Source organism: Protopterus annectens, chromosome 3.part1 (genome assembly GCF_019279795.1).
Source record: "Protopterus annectens isolate FY-2018-M chromosome 3.part1, PAN1.0, whole genome shotgun sequence".
NCBI lineage: Eukaryota > Metazoa > Chordata > Ceratodontiformes > Protopteridae > Protopterus > Protopterus annectens.
In genome coordinates, this window is record NC_056732.1 from 1,834,945,660 (window position 1) to 1,834,968,957 (window position 23,298).

The 23,298-nt window shown below is 39.4% G+C and overlaps 1 protein-coding gene across 1 annotated transcript in view; it reads right to left on the reverse strand.

Annotated features, from left to right (window-relative positions):
- LOC122797899 (zinc finger protein 81-like) overlaps positions 1 to 22,378 on the reverse strand; it is a 275,414-nt gene extending 253,036 nt beyond the window's left edge. Inside the window, exons 1-2 of the mRNA XM_044066417.1 lie at positions 22,241 to 22,378; positions 4,475 to 4,601 (exon numbers count right to left, since the gene is read on the reverse strand). Of these exons, the coding sequence (XP_043922352.1) occupies positions 4,475 to 4,601; positions 22,241 to 22,252 (139 nt within the window). The 5' untranslated portion in view covers positions 22,253 to 22,378. The remainder of the gene's footprint in view (positions 1 to 4,474; positions 4,602 to 22,240) is intronic.
- Positions 22,379 to 23,298: the final 920 nt, after the last annotated feature.

Below are 23,298 nucleotides of genomic sequence, written 5' to 3' on the forward strand. Positions count from 1 at the left end.
TAATTAAAGGACATACTGGAGAGGCAACCATCAACAGTACAATAACTGATACAGCTAGTTAATTAAAGGACATACTGGAGAGGCAACCATCAACAGTACAGTAACTGATACAGCTAGTTAATTAAAGGACATACTGGAGAGGCAACCATCAACAGTACAATAACTGATACAGCTAGTTAATTAAAGGACATACTGGAGAGGCAACCATCAACAGTACAGTAATTGATACAGCTAGTTAATTAAAGGACATACTGGAGAGGCAACCACCAACAGTACAATAACTGATACAGCTAGTTAATTAAAGGACATACTGGAGAGGCAACCATCAACAGTGCAATAACTGATACAGCTAGTTAATTAAAGGACATACTGGAGAGACAACTACCAACAGAACAATAACTGATACAGCTTGTTAATTAAAGGACATACTGGAGAGGCAACCACCAACAGTACAGTAACTGATACAGCTAGTTAATTAAAGGACATACTGGAGAGGCAACCATCAACAATACAATAACTGATACAGGTAGTTAATTAAATGACATACTGGAAAGGATTAAGTTACAGATTTCAATACAATCAGGACAGCAGTTGCCATAGGTCAGCACTAAGTGTTGGCAAAATAAAACACCTATGCAACTTCTTTAAATGTACACCCACCTACAAAATCACTGCTGCTAAGAAATAGCCAAAGACACAGCCAGCACTAAAAAGGATAACCACCTGGAACAAAAAACCACATATACTAACCATCTACATAGCCAGCACCTTGTGCCCTTATAAAGAATAAATGGCAGATTAGTTTTCAAGAATTCCCAAACTTTTCTTTAATTGCTGCTATTTTTTCCTCTTCTTCATTAAAATTAATAAATAAATACCTTCAAGGCTTCTTCCATGGTGAAATTCAGAAATCTGACACACTGCAGCTTTTCAGACTTCTCTACTATTTAGCTTACCTAAGGAATAAATCAAATTTCTGTTTCCAAACTTCCAGTTTTCTTATAAAAGTTACAAGATTATCCTAACTGTGCACTGAACTTCCAACCACAAATGCATAACTGCAAATACACTTCTCTAGTCATGACAGCATATATATTTAATAGGAATCACTTTATAATCTCGGAATACTGAAATCTCAAATTTCAGTATCTCGAGACTATAAAACTGAACATTCACAATATCAAAACCCCAAAAGCACAAAATTCAAAATCGCGACTTTTAAATACACCCTCCACCACACAAACAAACATACATAACCTTTGCCCCCCATACCCCCGCTACTTATATACACTAACTCTGAGGTCACACTAAAAAGACAAAGACACTAAACCCACCACTACATATTCTATATTCCCCTTGCACAAATACACACCACATATGTACAAAAACCACCACTCTCAACACTTACACACTCACACTCTTACCTCCCTACCCTAACCTACACCTAAAACTTCCCAACACACTCACATACACTCAAATCCCTGCCCAAAACCATTAAAAAAACAGCACTTACCTAAATCTCCACATATATCCACACAATGGCAGGCAAACCATATCCCACAGCACACCACACCTTACAAACACTGCAAATCCCACGTACCGCACCACCACAACTGTGAATTTGACACTTCTAATTTGATCAAGTGCAGTTTCACTCATCTGCATTTTCAGCATTTTCATCTCGAGATACTGAAATTCAAAATGTCAGTATTTTGACATAGTAAAGTGCTTCCATTTAATTACACTTTATTGGCTGGGTTAGTCCCACTAGGCCAATGGACTCTTTTTTAGAGAGACCTGAGGTGGTAGTTCATACAGGTCTATATTAAAACATTGAATGCTTAAAACAGAGAATGATATCTACCCTTTTTCAGTGAAAGCTAAAAATCTCGACACCTCAGAACAGCGATTTCTTTCCTAGGGAAACCCTAAGGTCAGTAACTGTTGCACATTTATGTAAACAGTTCCAAACACATACACACTTACCTTAACCCTAATTCTACACCCCCAAAACAAAAGTAAACAGCTGAAAACACATACAGACGTAACTCAACCAACGCAAAAAAAAAACAGTAAACACTTTCATACATATGCACTTACCTTAACCCTAAGGTCAATAACTGTTGCACATTCATGCTCGGGAGCTATACTGGACAAGGGAATCCCTGAGACCACACTACAGTGCAGAACACGGCAAAGCATCAAAGTGGTCAAGCGACTTCTTTCCCAATGAAAGAATTCGCTTAACAGCCGCTTCATTGTTTTGCCTGTTCGCCCTTTAGGTGTCAATGAAAACGCATTCGACAAAATGCATTTTCGTCATTCTAATAGGAACCCGTTCATACTGAGTAGGGGAATTATGGCCAGAGCACTGGTGAACTTGTCCTTCTCCTTTTGATAAGTACTGTGGGATGTTTTACATCCAGCTGTACTACCACCAACTCAGGCAGATGGACCCGCAATTTAACTTGTCATTCAAAGGATGGCATAACCCCCCCATGCTGCAATGAGGTGTCAGTACTGGAAAAGTAATGCAGCTACCTAGTATAGGAATAAAACCCAATAACATGCAGATGTTTGTTATGATAAACTAGCAGCACAAACACTTTCACTGGGTTTAAGCCTCCATGAGGTATTTAATCTGACTGCCTTCTAGAAAAAGCTGTGCACCACATGACATGGAATTCCCTGTAGCTTAGTCAGTAGTATATTTAAAGTTTATGTCAATTACATTACAGCACAAATGAATAAACAACTGTAAGTTAATAACTGGCCACATGCAGTCTATACTTCACTGGTTATTTTAAAGGTTATTAGTTCATGGTAATTATTTGACTAGAACATTAATTGTACTGACAAAATGTTTTACCCTAAATTAATTCTAAGCTAGAGGAATTATTAATTGATTTATTTATTAAAAATGAAACCTTGTTCTAAATTTAAAAATACAGGAAAATAATGTCAACAGTATAGGGTACCTTGACAATGTGGGAGTCATATCAAAGAGTTAAAGCAATAAGGTTTAAGTAATGAATATTGTCATTGAGTACTGTGTTACTTACAGTGTGTGACATCTGCTTTGTACTACAGTCAAAATGAATATTTGGTTATCAGCTGTAATTTCCAGCAATGGAATTGTAAGCTATTATGAATAAAAAGTAACAAAAAATACAACAGTATGAAAAAAAACAGATAAGATTTATGAAGCACACAAACTTTTAATGCTCAGAACCAAACCAACATCTCAGATTTCAACATGCATGATACCATCATTCTTACAAGTATGTGTACCTCGTCATGCATGACACCATCATTCTTACATGTATGTGTACCTCGTCATGCATGATACCATTCTTACATGCATGTGTACCTCGTCATGCATACCATCATTCTTACATGTATGTGTACCTCATCATGCACACCATTCTTACATGTATGTGTACCTCGTCATGCATGATACCATCATTCTTAGATGTGCACCTCGTCATGCATACCATCATTCTTACATGTGCACCTCGTCATGCATACCATCATTCTTACATGTATGTGTACCTTGTCATGCATACCATCATTCTTACATGTATGTGTACCTCGTCATGCATGATGCCCTCATTCTTACATGTATGTGTACCTCGTCATGCATACCATCATTCTTACATGTATGTGTACCTCATTATGCATGATACCATCATTCTTACATGTGCACCTCGTCATGCATACCATCATTCTTACATGTGCACCTTGTCATGCATACAATCATTCTTACATGTATGTGTACCTCGTCATGCATGATACCATCATTCTTACATGTATGGGTACCTCATCATGCATGATACCATTCTTACATGTATGTGTACTTCGTCATGCATGATACCATCATTCTTACATGTGCACCTCATCATGCATACCATCATTCTTACATGTACACCTCGTCATGCATACCATCATTCTTACATGTATGTGTACCTCGTCATGCATACCATCATTCTTACATGTATGTGTACCTCGTCATGCATGATACCATCATTCTTACATGTATGCGTACCTTGTCATGCATGATACCATCATTCTTACATGTATGTGTACCTCATCATGCATGATACCATCATTCTTACATGTATGTGTACCTCGTTATGCATTATACCATTCTTACATGTATGTCTACCTCATCATGCATGATACCATCATTCTTACATGCAACTGTACCTCATCAATAAAGGGTGCAGCTCTAAGAATGATGTCTTGCCTGTGCAACATTGAAAAATGTTTCACTACATTAACATGTTACTAAATGAATCCTTTGGAAAGTATACCGGTTTATCATTTATGACTTAATACTATACCACAAAGAAATATGAACAACATCTGAATGCTGCACTGCAGAGATATATGAATAACATGTGAATGCTGCACTGCAGAGATATATGAATAACATCTGAATCTGTATAAAGATACGACTCTGGGAGTTCCTTACCGACATCTATCATGTGATCGAAGTTCTGCACCATCACTTCCTGGTGTAACTTCTTCTCCTTTTCACTCAGCATCTCCCACTCCTCCCTTGAAAATTCAACAGCAACATCTTCAAAACTTTCTGGCACCTAAAAACACAAATAATTTATTTGTTCTGCAGTTCCTCAGCATCTCCCACTCCTCCCTTGAAAATTCAACAGCAACATCTTCAAAACTTTCTGGCACCTGAAAACACAAATAATTTATTTGTTCTGCAGTTCCTCAGCATCTCCCACTCCTCTGAAAAAAATTCAACAGCAACATTTTCAAAACTTTCTGGCACCTGAAACACAAATAATTTATTTGTTCTGCAGTTCTCTGTATAAACTGATGAAATTACTTTGTTTCATCAAGAATTTTAACAACTGTGTCAAAACTGATTAAGATGCCATGGTCACCAATTCGCAAAAATTAATGGATTTTCTTTCTTCCTTCTCAGTGACAATTTTATGAAAACTTAGGTTCAGGAGTGGGTTTGCAACAAAAACGATCAGATATTCTCATTCACTCCCAGTATAACAATTTCTATGCAGGTAGGAAAACCAATACATGACATGCTGACTGTTCTATAACAAATGCGCATTTATAAAATGGATAAGGGACAGTGACCAATAAGACTGTTATTTACCCATGCATCAATACTGATCTACTGCATAACAGGCAATTAGTAGAGGCTATATGGACTACACATTTAGTCATAAGATGCCATCTTCCTCACAGCCTTCAAAATCCCACTGTCAACCATTTTACTAACAATGACCTGCATATGAAGAACACTGTAGTTAACGTTCACATAAATTTAACAGAAAACACCTTCAAAAATGGGGAAAAGAAGCACACAAGAGCCAGCGAAACATGAAATAAGTGATGATATATATATATATATATATATATATATATATATATATATATATATATATATATATATATATATATATATACACACACACACACACACAGATATAGATAGATATGACATATATATGTACATGTTAGTGAATAGTGACTGAGCCAGGGAAATGCACTACTGACCGCAGAGGAGTGTGTGTCAGAGAGTCTGAGGAAGGAAGGTAGTCTGGAACAGGCATTCCCATAGCAGTTAAATAACAGTTGCATCTAGAGCTATATTAGGGCTGCTACTCCTTGAAGAAGTAGATTTCCCACCATCCAGGTCAACAGAGGATAAGATGGAGAGTTCAGAATAAAGGATTAAGGCAGGCCTGAGAAGAGGCAGAGAGACTGCCTAAGTCTTAGAGTCTGAAAGTGGAAGAGAGGTCTGTAATGCATGTAAGAGTTCTAAGGTGAAGGGGTTCACACTGTGTCAGCACTGCAAACACACTAAAACGTTGCTTGGATTTGTTACAGTGCAGAGAAGCAGAGAAGGATATAACCTCAATAACCGTTGTAGACTAACTGCTGTATAACATTCTGTTTGATTTAACTGTCATTGTTTGGCTAAAGAGTCAAGTATAAAGGATCCTTTACTTTTATTTTTGTTTTTTGATTAAATTTATGAATATTGCCATTGGGGTCTTTGCGGTGTCTATTTGCTTTTAAATTATAAAACGGTGGCACCATTAAACAGTGTGTCCATACAGAGATTTGTACTGGCCAAACAAATCATTCCTGCAGTAAAAAATGTTGCTTTCAAGAACATTTAAACACATTTGTGCCCATACAGGGATTTTTTATGGGGAATTTAATCCTTGTGGCAGTGAGAAAGGTTGAATTGAAGAAAGTGTAACTTTTTTTTTCCAGTTACTGAACTTTTCCTTGGGAAGCCAAAACATGGGTGTACCTGCTTTTTTTGGCAAACTTTTCCTGACAATTGTATCTGCTGAATTCCCTACAACACTAAGAAATTACCAATAGTTTTGGTATTATTATTATTACTATTATTGTAATGGAGAAATTACTTAAGATTTTTCTAAACTCTTAATAAAACTTTGTGCTTTTGTTTATTTTAGAGGATGCTTAATTTTGCAAAATTATCCCCTGGAAAACACAAGTTAAAAATGTAGATACACATACTATGCTCCTGTCCACCAACCTAAACCACATTTTGGAAGTGTAGCTAGACCCTTAGGTAAATAATGCAAGTCTGGAAATTCTGTTTGCAGATAAATGTAAAAGGGCAATCCCTAATTTTTCAAAGTGACCATATGTCTTTTGCCTGGCTAGAAGTTGTACTTGAGTATGTTTCCTTGTCTATCAAAAAATAGTAAATGTTAGCATCTGAAATGGTTTGTTTTAAATGTTCTAGAAAAGGGCACACAATAAGGTATGTGATAGCTGCTGACAACAATGTTGTAGCTATAAAGAATACAAAACTGTTCATGCTAACCAAAAAGCTGTACCTGACAGAATTCTTATGGAATATGATAATGAAAATAAAACAGGTAACCAGCCAGAAGACCCATCGCCAGTCTGAATGGCGGCAACCCAAGTTTTTACACACCCACACACATCCTCCAGTGTGCCCATGGTGATACTGAAAGATTTCATACATTCCCATCTAGTAAATGCATGGTGGTACCCAAGATTTTATACAGTCCCCTTTGGGGTGTGCATGGTAGTACCCAGGATTTTATACATTCCCCTTTGCTGTGTGCATGGTGGTACCCAGGATTTTACACACTCCCCTTTGGTCTGTACATGGTAGACCCAGGATTTTATACACTCCCCTTTGGTGTGTGCATGGTGGTACCCAGGATTTTACATACTCCCCTTTGGTCTGTACATGGTTGTACACAGGATTTTACACACACCCCTTTGGGGTGTGCATGGTGGTACCCCAGGTTTTTACAAAATCCAACACTTCCCTGTGTGCATTACTTATGAGGTTCTACAACAACCCTCGCAACTGAGCACCCCTTCAGTATGTGGGTATCACTATTGCACAATTAATTATAACTCTCTAAATACTGTGCATGTTGTTGTCCCAGGACTGATGGAATAATAACTCTGAAAACAAACTCCCATTCATTCTGTGCACATCAGTGACCAAGGACTGATTTAAGAATAACCCCAACATATACCCTCTTCCAGTTTGTGTATATCACTACCCCAGGTTCCTATAATAACCTTCCTAACCAAATTCTCTCTTGTCAATGTGTCTTATTTTGTGTATGTGTGTGTATCTGTATGGCTGTGGTGAAAGGCGTGTTTATCTATGTGACCATCTTAGGTGTCTAAAAATAATCACATCCCCACAGTCCCTTTTAGTTTGAATGTCGTTCACCAATATTTATGCAGAAATCTCCCTATCGTATTCCTCTTCAGTACAAGTGCATGCTTGTTGTGTCACCATCCTGCATTTTTAAAATAACTCCCTATCTGTACCGCCCTTTAGTAGGAATGTATTACTGCCCCAGGTTTTTATAATACCCTGATATGTACACTCAACTTTAGACTGAATAAGTCACTTCTCCAGGTTCCTACAAGAAGCTTCCTTTCTGTATTACCTTCCTATGTGGCTAAGCATGTATATAAGTATGTGGCTAGCCCAGATGCCTTAAATAACTCTATACTTCCATTTTTAGGTCTCCAACAGTGCTTAGAATTTTCTGTAATAATTTGCTATGTATACACACCTTTAACTTGTTTAAGTCATTACCACTGGTGACTGCAAAAACCCACAACCCACACTGCATTTTAGCCTGTGTATTAATGCCTTAGATTTTTACAGAAATCCTTACCCATTCTGTATTTTAGACTGTGTTACTTCAACAAATTTTCATAATAGCTGATGTGTGTCACTGTTCTGAAATCTGGACTTGATGGCATTCGCTACCATCCAAACATCTTCTTTGCAAGCTCCCACTGTCTTCCCCCAGTGACATAAATCCATAATTGAGGTGTGACCACAAACATGTGCAAAGTACCCTATGTAAAGCAGAAAAGACAGACCACTGAGCTATAAACTGACAACATAATTTAGCCGCAGTATTAGTGACACTATGTCCTCATACTGAGTAAAGTACTCTAAAGGTCACCCCCTGCAACAGTGTAACATTGTATTTATGTCCCAAAACTGTGTAAAGCACTCTAAAGATCGTCAGCCCCCTGTAATATGTCAACATTGTATCTATGTCCCACAATTGTGTAAAGTACTCTAAAAAAGGTCAGCCCATGTAACAGTGTAACATTGTATCTATGTCCCAAAACTATGTAAAGTACTCTAAAGATGGTCAGCCCACTGTAACAGTGTAACAATGTATCACAACTATGTAAAGTACTCTAAAGATGGTCAGCCCCCTGTAACAGTGTAACATTGTATCTATGCCCCAAAACTGTGTAAAGTACTCTAAAGATGGTCTGCCCCCTGTAATAGTGCAACATTGCATCTATGTCACAAAACTATGTAAAGTACTCTAAAGATGGTCATTACCCTGTAACAGTGTAACATTGTATCTATGTCCCAAAACTGTGTAAAGAAGATCAGCCCCTGTAACAGTGTAATTGGTTAACTATGTCCCACAACTGTGTAAAGTACTCTAAAGATAGTCAGCCCCTGTAGCAGTATACCATTGTATCTATACACACTGAGCAGAGTGGAGGAGGGGCGTTGACTACAACTCAGAGCTGAGATATAAAAAAACTTTTATTTTGTGAGTTTCTGTAGTGATTACTGTCTATAGGCTAATAGCTTTAGTATTGTCCTAGTTCAGAGGCCTGTTTGTTTCTCCAGTGATTGTTCAAAGCACATGAACATGCCATCTTGAATTAGCAGAAGCCTTTCTTTACTTTGGCTAGACTGTGTTAATTGGCTGCTGGCTAGTGGGGGTTGGTTCTCTTGTCCTTTTAAAAAAAAAAAGTTGTCTAAGGTTGTATCTTCTGGTATTTAAGCCCTAACTTTGAGAGGATTTCTGTCTATTCACACTGAGCAGAGTGGAGGAGGGTTGCTGACTACAACACAGAGCTGAGATATATAAGTATCCTGTTTTTTTGGATTATTTATACTCGTTACTTTTTCTAGCAATTTATATATAGCACTTTTTATTGCCTGCTGAATAGTTTTTAGTGTATTGTATTGCTATTAACTAATCTGCATGGGTAACTGATTTGTTTGCAGTTAAAATCATTCTGTAGAGTCTCTTTGCTCCTTTATCTGTTTAAAAAATTTCATTTTGTGGCTTTCTGTGGTGTTTACTGTTGGTAGGCTAATACCTTTATTATCTGCATGGGTAAATGATTTGTTTGCAGTTAAAATCATTCTGTAGAGTCTCTTTGCTCCTTTATCTGTTAGAAAACTTTCATTTTGTGGCTTTCTGTAGTGTTTACTGTCTGTAGGCTAATAGCTTTAGTATTGCCCTAGTTCAGAGGCCTGTTTATTTCTACAGTGATTGTTCAAAGCACATGAACAGGCCATCTTGAATTAGCAGAAGCCTTTCTTTACCTTGGCTAGATTGTGTTAATTGGCTGCTGACTAGTGGGGGTTGGTTCTCTTGTCCTTTAAAAAAAAAAAAAAGTTGTCTAAGGTTGTATCTTCTGGTATTTAAGCCCTAACTTTGAGAGGATTTCTGTCTATACACACTGAGCAGAGTGGAGGAGGGGCATTGACTACAACTCAAGAGCTGAGATATATAAGTATCCTGTTTTATTGGATTATTTATACTGATTATTGTTTCTAGCAATTTATATATAGCACTTTTTATTGCCTGCTGTATAGTTTTTAGTGTATTTTATTTCTATTAACTAATCTGCACGGGTAACTGATTTGTTTGCAGTTAAAAGCATTGTGTAGAGTCTCTTTGCTCCTTTATCTGTTTAGAAACTTTTATTTTGTGGCTTTCTGCAGTGTTTACTGTCTGTAGGCCAATAGCTTTAGTATCTGCATGGGTAACTGATTTGTTTGCAGTTAAAACCATTCTGTAGAGTCTCTTTGCTCCTTTATCTGTTTAAAAACGTTCATTTTGTGGCTTTCTGCAGTGTTTACTCTCTGTAGGCTAATAGCTTTAGTATCTGCATGGGTAACTGATTTGTTTGCAGTTAAAAGCATTCTGTAGAGTCTCTTTGCTCCTTTATCTGTTTAAAAACATTCATTTTGTAAGTTTCTGTAGTGTTTACTGTCTGTAGGCTAATAGCTTTAGTATTGTCCTAGTTCAGAGGCCTGTTTGTTTCTACAGTGACTCTTCAAAGCACATGAACAGGCCATCTTGAATTAGCAGAAGCCTTTCTTTACCTTGGCTAGATTGTGTTAATTGGCTGCTGGCTAGTGGGGGTTGGTTCTCTTGTCCTTTAAAAAAAAAAAAAAGTTGTCTAAGGTTGTATCTTCTGGTATTTAAGCCCTAACTTTGAGAGGATTTCTGTCTATACACACTGAGCAGAGTGGAGGAGGGGCATTGACTACAACTCAAGAGCTGAGATATATAAGTATCCTGTTTTATTGGATTATTTATACTGATTATTGTTTCTAGCAATTTATATATAGCACTTTTTATTGCTTGCTGCATAGTTTTTAGTGTATTTTATTGCTATTAACTAATCTGCATGGTTAACTGATTTGTTTGCAGTTAAAATCATTCTGTAGAGTCTCTTTGCTCCTTTATCTGTTTGAAAACTTTCATTTTGTGGCTTTCTGTAGTGTTTACTGTCTGTAGGCTAATAGCTTTAGTATGGGTCCCCACTCTCCCTCCCTGTTCGTGTCTTGTTGTTATACTTGGTGGCTTTGCAGTTGCTCGCCCCTACTGTAAATCTGATCTGGGACACTCCTCCCAGTCTAGTGTCATTAGTTCATTCTACCTAATACAGAGAGAACATCTGAGAAGGCCTTTTGTTTCCCCTTTTTCCCTTTCAAAAAAAATTGCCTGAATCTATTTGTGTTCTGTCTGTGCTTCTCAAACATTTTGGAAATATAGAGTATATTTTAGAGCATTTATTATAACTGTAATTACCTTAATATTGCTACAACTCAAGTTATCTGGGTTGCACTGCATCTGAATTGTGTGTTTTAGCTGCTTTTCTGTATACATAGACTTTTCTGTATATGCAGACTAGCTACTTATTCTGCTGTATTACTGCCTCTTAAATTGTTTTTCAGTTGTGCACTTGCCTTGCTTCATTTAAAAAGTTTTAAATTGCTAATTTTGTAGAGTTTTAATTGCATTTACTGTTTAGGACTACACACTCAAATGTGTTAGCCTTTTCTGCATTTATTTACTGTATTATTGCATTGTTTAACCTGTTTCAACAAAAAAAAAATACTATCTTGTTTGCTCGTTTCCCGCCTTTCCTAGCCAGTCCATATCCCAGGCTTAGCTTGTCTCAGGACTTTATTTTCTGTGCTCAGAGCTATCCAGACCTTGCTGTGGTAGAGGGAAGTCCTACTGCTTACCAGTGGGAGTGGTGAGCATTGTAATGCCTATCTACCACTAGAGGAGTGGTTTCCAGCTCTGAAATTGTAATTTTATTAGCCTTTTTGGGCTAATTTCTATCCCATTCAAATTTCTGGCTTAAAAACGTGTCTGTTTGCACATTTTTCAAACCGTGCAGCACTGTGAGGCTAGAGTTAAACTATTCCAGGTGCCAGAAAGTCTGCTCTTCAAATTTTCCCTTAGAACTAGCTGGTTTCTCATTAGTAGCACTAAAATCTGAACCCCTGTGACTAGCACTTGCTCTATAACCTGCTGGAAAGCACTAGGAAGCCTGAAACTGATACAAGCGCTCAACTCTCCTTGTCAATAAGGAGAAATTAATCGTAGGCACTAAAAAGCCTATAATTGCAAAGTACCTTGCAAAGGTAAGGGAAAACAGCTCTTAAACTTTACAAAAAAAGCACCTAAACAGGCATGTCCAAGGGTCAGCTTCTGATGATTTCTCCTGTCCACATGGTGAACCTGGGCATACTGGGGCAATGCGGCAAGTGATTCATGTACACAGACAATCCTCTCCTCCAACCACCCAACACTACAACCTGCGAGAGATGAACTTACATAGCCAAACTGGAAACAAAGCTCTCTCTGGCCAAGATTGTGCTAGACGGCCAAGAGGAGAAGGTTAACATCTGCACTACACCTCTAGCAACTCATAGCCCATCAAAACATACACCATCAACACGCAGACATAGCAACACTAAACCCACATATGTGGAGGCCCTTAACATTAACCTGCCCAAGCAACAAGGACCTCCGAAGCTGAAATACAAATAAACACCAGTCACAACCAAAGTGACACATAGCTCACAACACCAGTGTGCCACCCAGCAACAGCCTCTAAGGCAAGACAATGTACCCAACACTTTAGTCATAGGTGACTCTATAGTCAGGCACACTGATGTCCCACTCACCAGGCTGAACAAGGAGAAAATTACAGTCAGCTGCCTGTCGGGTGCCAGCATCTGCCACATAACGCATGCACTCAAGTCACTCCACAACAAGTACAAATATGACTCTGTCATTGTCCATGCTGGAGTGAATTACTTCAGACGTACCTCCCTGGACTACATGAAAAGAGACATGAAGAGCTCTTGGATCATGCGGCCCAGGCAGGTATGACCCTAGCCCTGAGTAGCATCCTGCCTTCACCCAGAATGATACCACAGTATAAGGACAAAATGACTGAACTCAACAATTGGCTAAGCTTCTGATGTCATTCAAAGGGGATCCAGTATTTGTCTGCCTGGGAAAACATGATCAACAAACCATGATGCTTTGCCAGAGATGGTCTGAACCTTGTCACCCCTGGGATTCGGGTTACTGGCTAAAGCTCTTGCCACCCCATAGTGCCTTTTTTGGGCAAGGCTCAAAGGATAAAACCACCACTGTAACAGATACAAGCATGCAAAATCTGAAGGTAATGCTATTCAATGCTAGAAGTTTAAACCTCAAAATGCACTCTCTCGAGGCACTCCTAAAAATGGAGAACATCGATATCTGTGCAGTAACTGAGACCTGGTTCAAGGCTCCAGAGAGCTCCCCTGCAATACCAGGCTACAACTCTTACCACACTTTTCAGCCACAAAACCAAGACCGGAACACTAAAGGTGGAGGAGTGTCCATATTCACCAAGGATATTCACACCTCCAGGCTAGTTGCCCAACACAATGCATCTGAAATTCTCCAGGTGCAACTAACACTATGTAAGACTGCAATCCAAACTGTAGCTTGCTACAGATCCCCCACCATGCCCCAAGATTCTCACTCACTACAACTTTCTAAACATACTGGAAAATATTAAGCTACAACCAAACACCCTAATACTGGGTGATTTCAACAACCATGCCATTAGCTGGGAAAACTACTCGGGTACCAACTCCTTTTCCCAACAGTTCTTGGAATTCATAAATTCCAACACCCTGGATCAACTAATCCATTGTCCCAGCAGGGGCTCCAATATCCTACACCTGGTAATTACCAACATGGGAGATAGATGCTCCACACCAGTGGTCACCCCCTCATTGGTCAGGTCTGACCATAAGCAAATCACCCTTGACATCCACATCCCAACCCCAAGAAAGGAAACCTCCTTAAAAAACTTCTCCAAAGCCAACTTCATGCTACTGAAGTCAGAAGTGGCAAACTTCATGACACCCATGCAGATGGGATATGAAAGTTTGACTGCAGAATCCTACACTAAGGCACTGTACGACCACATACACTCGTACATGAATCGTGCCACCCCAAACAGAACCAAGATGCTCTTCTCCAAAAAAAGAAAGCCAATCTGGTGGTCCCCTGCTATAAACAAACTATACAACAGAAGGAAGAAACTGTTGCAGAAAAAGGAAAACCCCAGGATGCAAAAAACTCCCTCACCAGCCTCAGTAAGAAGCTGAGATCCCTCATAAAATCCTCAAAAGCTAGTTATGAAAATAACATTGCCAAAGATTCCAAAGACAACCACAAGGCATTCTATGGTTATGTCAAGAATCTAAATGGCAATGCTCAGATCTGCTCTGAGCTACAACAGAATGGCATTAAATATACTGATCCCAAGGATATTGCCAATATCCTGGCAGATCGATTTAGTGCCACCTTCACCCCCCTCTCACTCCCTAAAGGGCCCATCTCAATACCAAAAGATTGCCAAATTCCGGTAATAACAGCCACACAGGTAGAAACTGCACTCTCCAAAGCTAAGAATACAGCATCCATAGGACCAGATGACATCCCAGGCTGTGTACTACATGAACTACAAAATGAACTGGCACCCCACCTAAGTGTCATGTTTAATCATAGCCTCACCTCAGACTTCGTGCCCACTGAGTGGCACACAGCTACAGTTATCCCACTCCACAAGGGGGGATTCGCCTTGGATCCCAGGAACTACCGTCCCATCAGTCTGACAAGCCTGATCTGCAAGGGCATGGAACGCATTATCATGGAACTTATAAACAAAGACATTGGCAACCTTCAAACACTGGACCCCACCCAGTTTGGGTTTGTGAAGGGCCGATCTTGTCTCCTGAATCTGATAGACTTCTTCAAATCAGTCTCCAGAGCTGCTGATGAGGGCAAGGCAGTCCACACAGCCTATCTGGACCTCGCCACGGCCTTCAACACCATCCCCCACTCTGGAATCATAGATAAACTTACTAAGCTGGGCATAAATCCCTACGTCACTCGATGGGTTGCCAACTGGCTTACTGACAGAACCCAGACTGTGAAAGTCGCCGACTCCAAATCCAGCTCCAGACAAGTGGCAAGTGGAGTACCTCAGCGTTCAGTCCTGGGACCACTCTTGTTTGGCATCTACTTCTCTGAAGTACAGGCCAATACTAAAGGACTCTGGCTAACAAAGTTTTCAGATGACTGCAAACTGGGAGCCATTATTGAATCCCCAAATTATGTGGATATTCTACAAAAGGGCCTTACAGAAACAGATGCCTGGTGCCAGTGCCATGGGCTCAAGCTTAATGCCAAGAAATGTATAGTTATCCCCTTTGGAAAAAAAATGTACCCATGAATTACCACATAGGTGGCAGGACACTAAACATCGAAAGTGTGATGAGAGACTTAGGGACACAGATGGACAGTGGTCTCACTTTCGATAACCACATCACAACAACAGTCAAGGAATGCTTCTATGTGGCACACCTCATCACTAAGGGCTTTTCATCCAGAAAAAAGGAGGTCATTGTCCCACTGTACTCATCCCTCATTAAGCCCATTATAGAGTATAATGCCCCATTTGGTATGTACCTCACAAGACATCTGCAACAGCTGGAAAGGCCACAGAAATACCTCACTAAAAGAATCACAGGCCTAAAGCAGATGCCATATGCTGACCATCTAAAAAAACTCCAGCTATATTTTGTGGTATATCATCTACTCAGAGGCAATCTCTGCTTAACATACAAGGCCATGTCAAACCCTGAGCTGTTGGACATGCTCCACTTAAAGAAATCCCAATCCCTCAGAGCCACACGCTCCAGGGATCTAAACCTTGTCATCACAATGAACAAAACATGCTGGAGGGATAGGTTCCTGACCCACAGACTCCCCATACTCTGGAATAGACTGCCCATACATGTCAAGCAGAGCGCCTCATTCGCCCTCTTCAAAAGGAACCTTGATGATTGGATGAGAGAAAGGAAATTCACCTCGGGGATCATGTCAGTCGCCCTGCTAGACAGGGATCCAGAAAAGTAAATACTGTGGGAAGAAATATCCAGGGAATTGTTATGGCTAGGCTTGCATAGCCCCTAGGGCCAATAGCCTAGTACCAACCTATGAACCTATGTCCCAAAAATGTGTAAAGTACTCTAAAAAAGGTCAGCCCCTGTAACAGTGTAACTGTTTAACTATGTCGCAAAATAGTGTAATATTGTATCTATGTCCCAAAACTATGTAAAGTAGTCTAAGTAAGAAGGCCAGGCCTTAGCAGTGAAATATACAGCATCACATAACCTCCCTAGAGTAACACTTCATCATGTTTTGTGTGCCCAAAAACTGTGTAAAGGATTCTAAGTAAGGCAGTCACATCTCATCAGTAAGCATTTCAGTAATGACATAATCTCCCACAGTAACAATGTAACATTTTGTGTGTGCCACAAAACTGTGTAAGGTATTCTGTGCTGCTGATGTACAGTTCATTGTTGAAGCCTGACTTAATCTTCACCCAGTAACAATTTAACACTATGTGCATCCCAGAACTGTGTAAAGTACTCTGTGCTGCTGATGTATAGTTCACTGCTGAGGCCTGACTTAACTATCCCCAGTAACAATGTAACACTATGTGTGTCCCAGAACTGTGTAAGATACTATGTGCTGCTGATGTACAGTTCACTGCTGAGGCCTGACTTAACAATTCCCAGTAATAAAGTAACACTTTATGTGTCCTAGAAATGTGTGAGGTACTCTGTGCTGCTGATGAACAGTTCACTGCTGAGGCTTGACTTAACAATCCCCAGTAACAATGTAACACTATGTGTGTCCCAGAACTGTGTAAGGTACTCTGTGCTGCTGATGTACAGTTCACTGCTGAGGCCTGACTTAATCTTCGCCTAGTAACAATATAACACTATGTGTGTCCCAGAACTGTGTAAAGTACTCTGTGCTGCTGATGTACAGTTCACAGATGAGGCCCGACTTAACAATCCCCAGTAACAATGTAACACTATGTGTGTCCCAGAAATGTGTAAGGTACTCTGTGCTGCTGGTGTACAGTTCACTGCTGAGGCCTGACTTAATCTTCACCTAGTAACAATGTAACATTGTGTGTGTCCCAGAACTGTGTAAAGTACTCTATACTGCTGATGTATAGTTCACCGATGAGGCCTGACTTAACAATCCCCAGTAACAATATAACACTATGTGTGTCCCAGAAATGTGTAAGGTACTCTGTGCTGCTGATGTATAGTTCACTGATGAGTCCTGACTTAATCTTCACCTAGTAACAATATAACACTATGTTTGTCCCAGAACTATGTAAGGTACTCTGTGCTGCTGATGTACAGTTCACTGATGAGGCCTGACTTAACAATCTCCACTAACAATGTAACACTATGTGTGTCCCAGAACTGTGTAAGGTACTCTGTGCTGCAGATGTACAGTTTACTTCTGAGGCCTGACTTAATCTTTACCCAGTAACAATGTAACACTATGTGCGCCCCAAAACTGTGTAAAGTACTTTATGTAAGATGGTCAGGCCTTATCAGTGAAATATACAGCAGCAGGAGCAGCATAACATCCCCACAGTAATAATGTAACATTTTATGTGTGCCCCAAATATACAGCAGCTGCACCTCCTCATTTCCTGTCATGAAAACACAAGCACATTCACATCCTGTTTTCATGAGCTGTAGCCTCCCCCTATTGTGTCACTTCCTGTGTCAGCTGAAGCCTCACTCACCCATGACTGTGTGTTCAGTCACAGAGTCCATGCTCAGTATGCACAGCTTTTCCCTAGTCACTCCTTCTCCATACTCTACCACACAATACTGATTCCATGTTCATAGTCTGTGCAGATGACATGATCCATGCTGTGACTGGCACTCATTTTTATACAGGCCTACTCTCTGTAATATAGCAGACTCATTCACTACAATCGCTGTGCTGTTACTCCTTCCTGCCTGGCGTCCTTAGAGTGACAGTCTACAGGAGTTGTACACTGCTCTATCCATCAGAATCCATTCTTCAAATGTCCCCAAAATGAATGCACGTTTTTCTACCTGATAACTGCAGGATTCACCCCATCCCTCACTATGCAGAAACACCATTCAAGTTCCAGTCTTGTGAAGGCTAAATCATTTATGAGGTGTTAAAGCATCAGCTAATGGATGTCCCAGTATCTCTACCAAACTGCCAAGAACCAGAGGGTGGAAACATACAGCTCTGCTGCTCCGCACATGTCCACTGCCTTCAGACAGTCTACAAGTGCACCATTGGATATTCTCCCATACTTCCTGTTCACCACTGCAACCCCAGTCCTTACCATGCAATGGCAAAACCAAAAACAATAAATATCTGTATAAAGAAACTCATGTCACACTGCAGCTCACCTGTGTGCTTACATCCCTAGTTGTAAATTGTGACATTTACCTCATGTTCATTTATTATGTGGGGAAGACTGAGAAAAGACACAGTCCTGTTTGTCTGAATTTCAGTAAGTTTATATTTTTGTGTTAGAGAAGGTTCTACATCAGGATAAGGGACATACCTCTCAACTGCCTAGATTTTCACAAAATGTCCAGATTTTTGCTTCACATTTTTGGTCTGTTCCTCATAAAATTTGCAGTTTTCTCCAAACCACTGGGGACGGAAGTCACTAAATAATGACAGACATTTATGTTTCAGGCTTTATATCGTTCAGCAAATGCATGCTAACACAAAATCTGGTATTCTAGCAATTTTCTAGCAACAGCAATATATATAATCTGTCTTTGTTTTTGGGCCTTTGTCTCCCATTATTTCTGGATTTGTCCAGGTTTACTCTAAGAGGTTGAGAGGTATGTAGGGTGGTGACTGGTAAAATCATTTACTCAAATACAAACTATACTGACAACAGGAATTAGCTGCTGATAAACCACCAGGGTTCAATGATTATCTCTCTGTCAATTACATTTTGAAAGACAGACACAACAGAGGGGAAATAATCTTTATTGGTGGTATTTGATCACATGGCTTGGTGTGTATTACATAAATGTTTCACTTCCTGTGTGTTTTGTCATTTTGATGAAGTCTTTTTATTTATTTAAAAGCACTCAATAAATTTTAAGGTAAATTAGTCCTGCTTGGTCAGACTGTTATTTTTATTGGTTTTCCATGTTTCAGAATGACTGGTTGTATTTCACTTTTTGTTTTATTCTTTATTTTCTTTTTACTTCTTTTATTACCTTCTTACAAAACATGCCAGCACTGTACATGACTCACTAGATGTTACATGTCAGTACCATGCATGACTCACTAGATGTTACATGTCAGCACTGTCCATGACTCACTAGATGTTACATGTCAGCACTGTACATGACTCACTAGATGTTACATGTCAGCACTGTACATGACTCACTAGATGTTACATGTCAGCACTGTACATGACTCACTAGATGTTACATGTCAGCATTGCACATGACTCACTAGATGTTACATGTCAGCAATGTACGAGTCACTAGATGTTACATGTCAGCACTGTACATGACTCACTAGATGTTACATGTCAGCACTATACATGAGTCACTAGATGTTACATATCAGCACTGTACATGACTCACTAGATGTTACATGTCAGCACTGTACATGACACACTGGATGTTACATGTCAGCAGTGTACATGTCTCACTATATGTTACATTTCAGCACTGTACATGACTCACTAGATGTTACATGTCAGCACTGCACATGACTCCCTAGATGTTACATGTCAGCACTGTACATGCCTCATTAGATGTTACATGTCAGCACTGTACATGACTCACTAGATGTTACATGTCAGCACTGTACATGACTCACTAGATGTTATATGTCAGCACTGTACATGTCTCACTAAATGTTACGTCAGCACTGTACATGACTCACTAGATGTCACATGTCAGCACCGTACATGACTCACTAGATGTTACATGTCAGCACCGTACATGACTCACTATATGTTACATGTCAGCACTGTACATGACTCACTAGATGTTACATGTCAGCACTGTACATGAATTACTAGATGTTACATGTCACCACTGTACATGACTCACTAGATGTTACATGTCAGCACTGTACATGACTCACTAGATGCTACATGTCAGCACTGTACATGACTCACTAGATGCTACATGTCAGCAGTGTACATGACTTACTAGATGTTACATGTCAGCACTGTACATGACTCACTAGATGTTACATGTCAGCACTGTACATGACTCACTAGATGTTACATCAGCACTGTACATGACTCACTAGATGTTACATGTCAGCACTGTACATGAGTCACTAGATGTTACATGTCAGCACTGTACATGACTAGATGTTACATGTCAGCACTGTACATGACTCACTAGATGTTACATGACTCACTAGATGTTACATCTCAGCACTGTATATGACTCACTAGATGTTACATGACTCACTAGATGTTACATGTCAGCACTGTACATGACTCACTAGATGTTACATGACTCACTAGATGTTACATCTCAGCACTGTATATGACTCACTAGATGTTACATGACTCACTACATGTTACATGTCAGCACTGTACATGAGTCACTAGATGTTAAGCACATTAGCAGTATCTTGGTGTAACCAACTAATCTGATCCAGAAGCTTCAGTCTCTGTGTTGTTAATTTTAACAATCAAAAGCCTGACTTTTAACTACACAGTTATACCAGATGTTCATATAAATTATGTACTGTATGAGTTGATAAAGTCATAGGATCATAGGTGATTACTAGGCTATCGACCCAGAGGTCATTTTAAGACTAGCTGTTTCATCCCAATGTAATATCATGGAAATGCTGGTCAATACCCAAGATTGCATTTAGTGATAATTGGCCATGTCCAGGAGGACTTTAGGCTCTATCCCCAGTAAGAAATTACGGTGCTCCATCTGCTCATCCAGGTTCCTCTTGAACAGTGTCATAGAGGTGCATTGTTTCACATAAATTGGTAGCCTGTTCCAAAGATGAGGCAGTCACTGGGAGATAAATCTGTATCTCCAGGATGTCTTATTTAAGTCGCAAGCCATATTTCAGTCCCTGGAACGGTTAGCCCTAGACCCATTTGATTTACAGATATGAAGCAAGTTCATTAGGTTTAAGTCTTGGATTGCTCTGTAGGCCAGGCATAAGTCTCCTTTAAGAAATCTATACGATATGGAATATAATGACAGGGACATTATTTGGTATCTGTGTAAGGCACACTCTGGAGCCCCTTGATCTTCTTTGTTAGAAACCTTTGAGGTCTCTCTAATTGCTGCAGGTGCATGTCAAACAGGGTGTTATACTCAATTATGGGCCAGATTAAGTGACAAGTATAAGGAGTTATAACGTCTTTTGCTCTCGAGACGATGCCTTTACTAATCAAGTGTGCTACATAGAAAACATAGTTTCTCCCTTCCCATAGTCTATGTAAAGGTAGAAGCTAGAAATTTATTTAAAAAAAAAAACAAAAACTATGATTTACAAATATATGTGAGCAAACTTCAAAAAGCGCTACTGTTCAGGTGTTAATAAGCCTAATGGTAAGGCACACGTGTAACAGCAGGTTTCTTAGGTAAATGTATCAGGGGAAGCTGACCAAAAATCTAGTACAACCTATTCAAGTGTCCCAACTTGTTGCTGACTTTGGACAGTCTCAACAATACAGAATATGGTGCATGCCATTAAGTAATTTATTTGCCAGATTTTCTATCACAAGAAAAGCATATATTCATCAATTAATACATAACCAATTGGAGGTGTAAAGATTACCAAACAAGAACTTTTCTGATACAATAGGGGATGCAGTTCAATCTTGGTTTTACTTTTTGTGAATCTATGCAGTGCTGCTTTAAATGAAACAAATAATTATTCACAGTAAAGCAATTTCCAGTGAAGCTTTTAATGCACTCTGCATACTTTGTCTTCAGCTTTCACAGCTTGGCTCTGTCCCCACCAACACAAACTGCGAAATCAGAATCGAGAGTATGCTGTCCTTTACAAATCAGGATGAGATGCATAGCAGAATGGATCTTTACTTTACAAAAATTCCCTCTGCATCTCCCTTCAAAAGTAAAGCCCCAAGAACAGAAACTGCACCATTCATAAACAAAAGTCCAACAGTCACAGAAAGCAGATTTTCTCATTAGCTCAGTTCTTACCTCCAATTTCATGATGCAGTGCACTATTCAGGAAGTAAAGCAGCTACTGCTTGCAAAAGATACAAACCAGAAGAATGATAAACAGACACACAAATCCAATTATTTCTGTATGTCTGCACAAGAAACAAACCTCTCTAACTCAACTTTCTGCAGTTACTCACTTCCTGTCCTCCGGTGAAATATATCCCCTCAGCATGCAGGCAGTCTGATTAATATTCATGACATAAATTTGTGAGAATATGGAAGAAGAGAGGGACTTATATAAATATTTAATGAGATGGGTGGCCTCATTCAGCTTTGACTTCACATTGCTAGTTGCTAGGAATGACAAGTTTACTCCCTGAATTTGTGCTGCACGCAGAGTAAACCAAGTTCCATTCATTTTCCTTTTTTTGAATCATCCTTCTGTGTATCGTATTTTATGGGTGTGCTGCTCTGTCAGATGTCTGTAGCTCAAGAATACATAAGGATATGCAGCTGGTTCTTCACCCACTGCTAATTATAGCAACAAAGTTTCTGCTGACAGATAAAGAGTGCTTGGATGATCCATTTGCTAATTCTCCTGTATTATAAATAAGATGCATGTATTACTTAACCAGCAGCCTATTTTTATTTTATTCCAGAAAGCTTATGAATTGTCTTGACTTTGCCTATTGCATTCTTCAGTTCTGTTTCTGTTTTTGTTGCTCTCACTTCTTCATGAAGGCTGTTCTGTTGATGTACTATCCTTTATGTGAAAAATACATCCTGATACCTCCCTTGAGTCTTACTCTTGTTATATTCACATCATGAATTCTTGTTAATGCATGTACTCCGAAGCTTCCCTTGTGGTACTTAAATTTCCCTGTCTTATGTCTTTTCTGCCTCTTTTCTTCAACTCTGTTCATGTTAAACTATTCTAGCTCTTTTTTTCTGTGGTTTATGGTGAAGGCTGTACACAGAGTTTGCTGCCATCTTCCATACCATATGTTTAAAGGTTCATAACTTATACTATACATTCAGCCCCAAATGAGAAGCTTGATCCCACAGTTACCAAGTCTACTCATTAGGTTTAACAA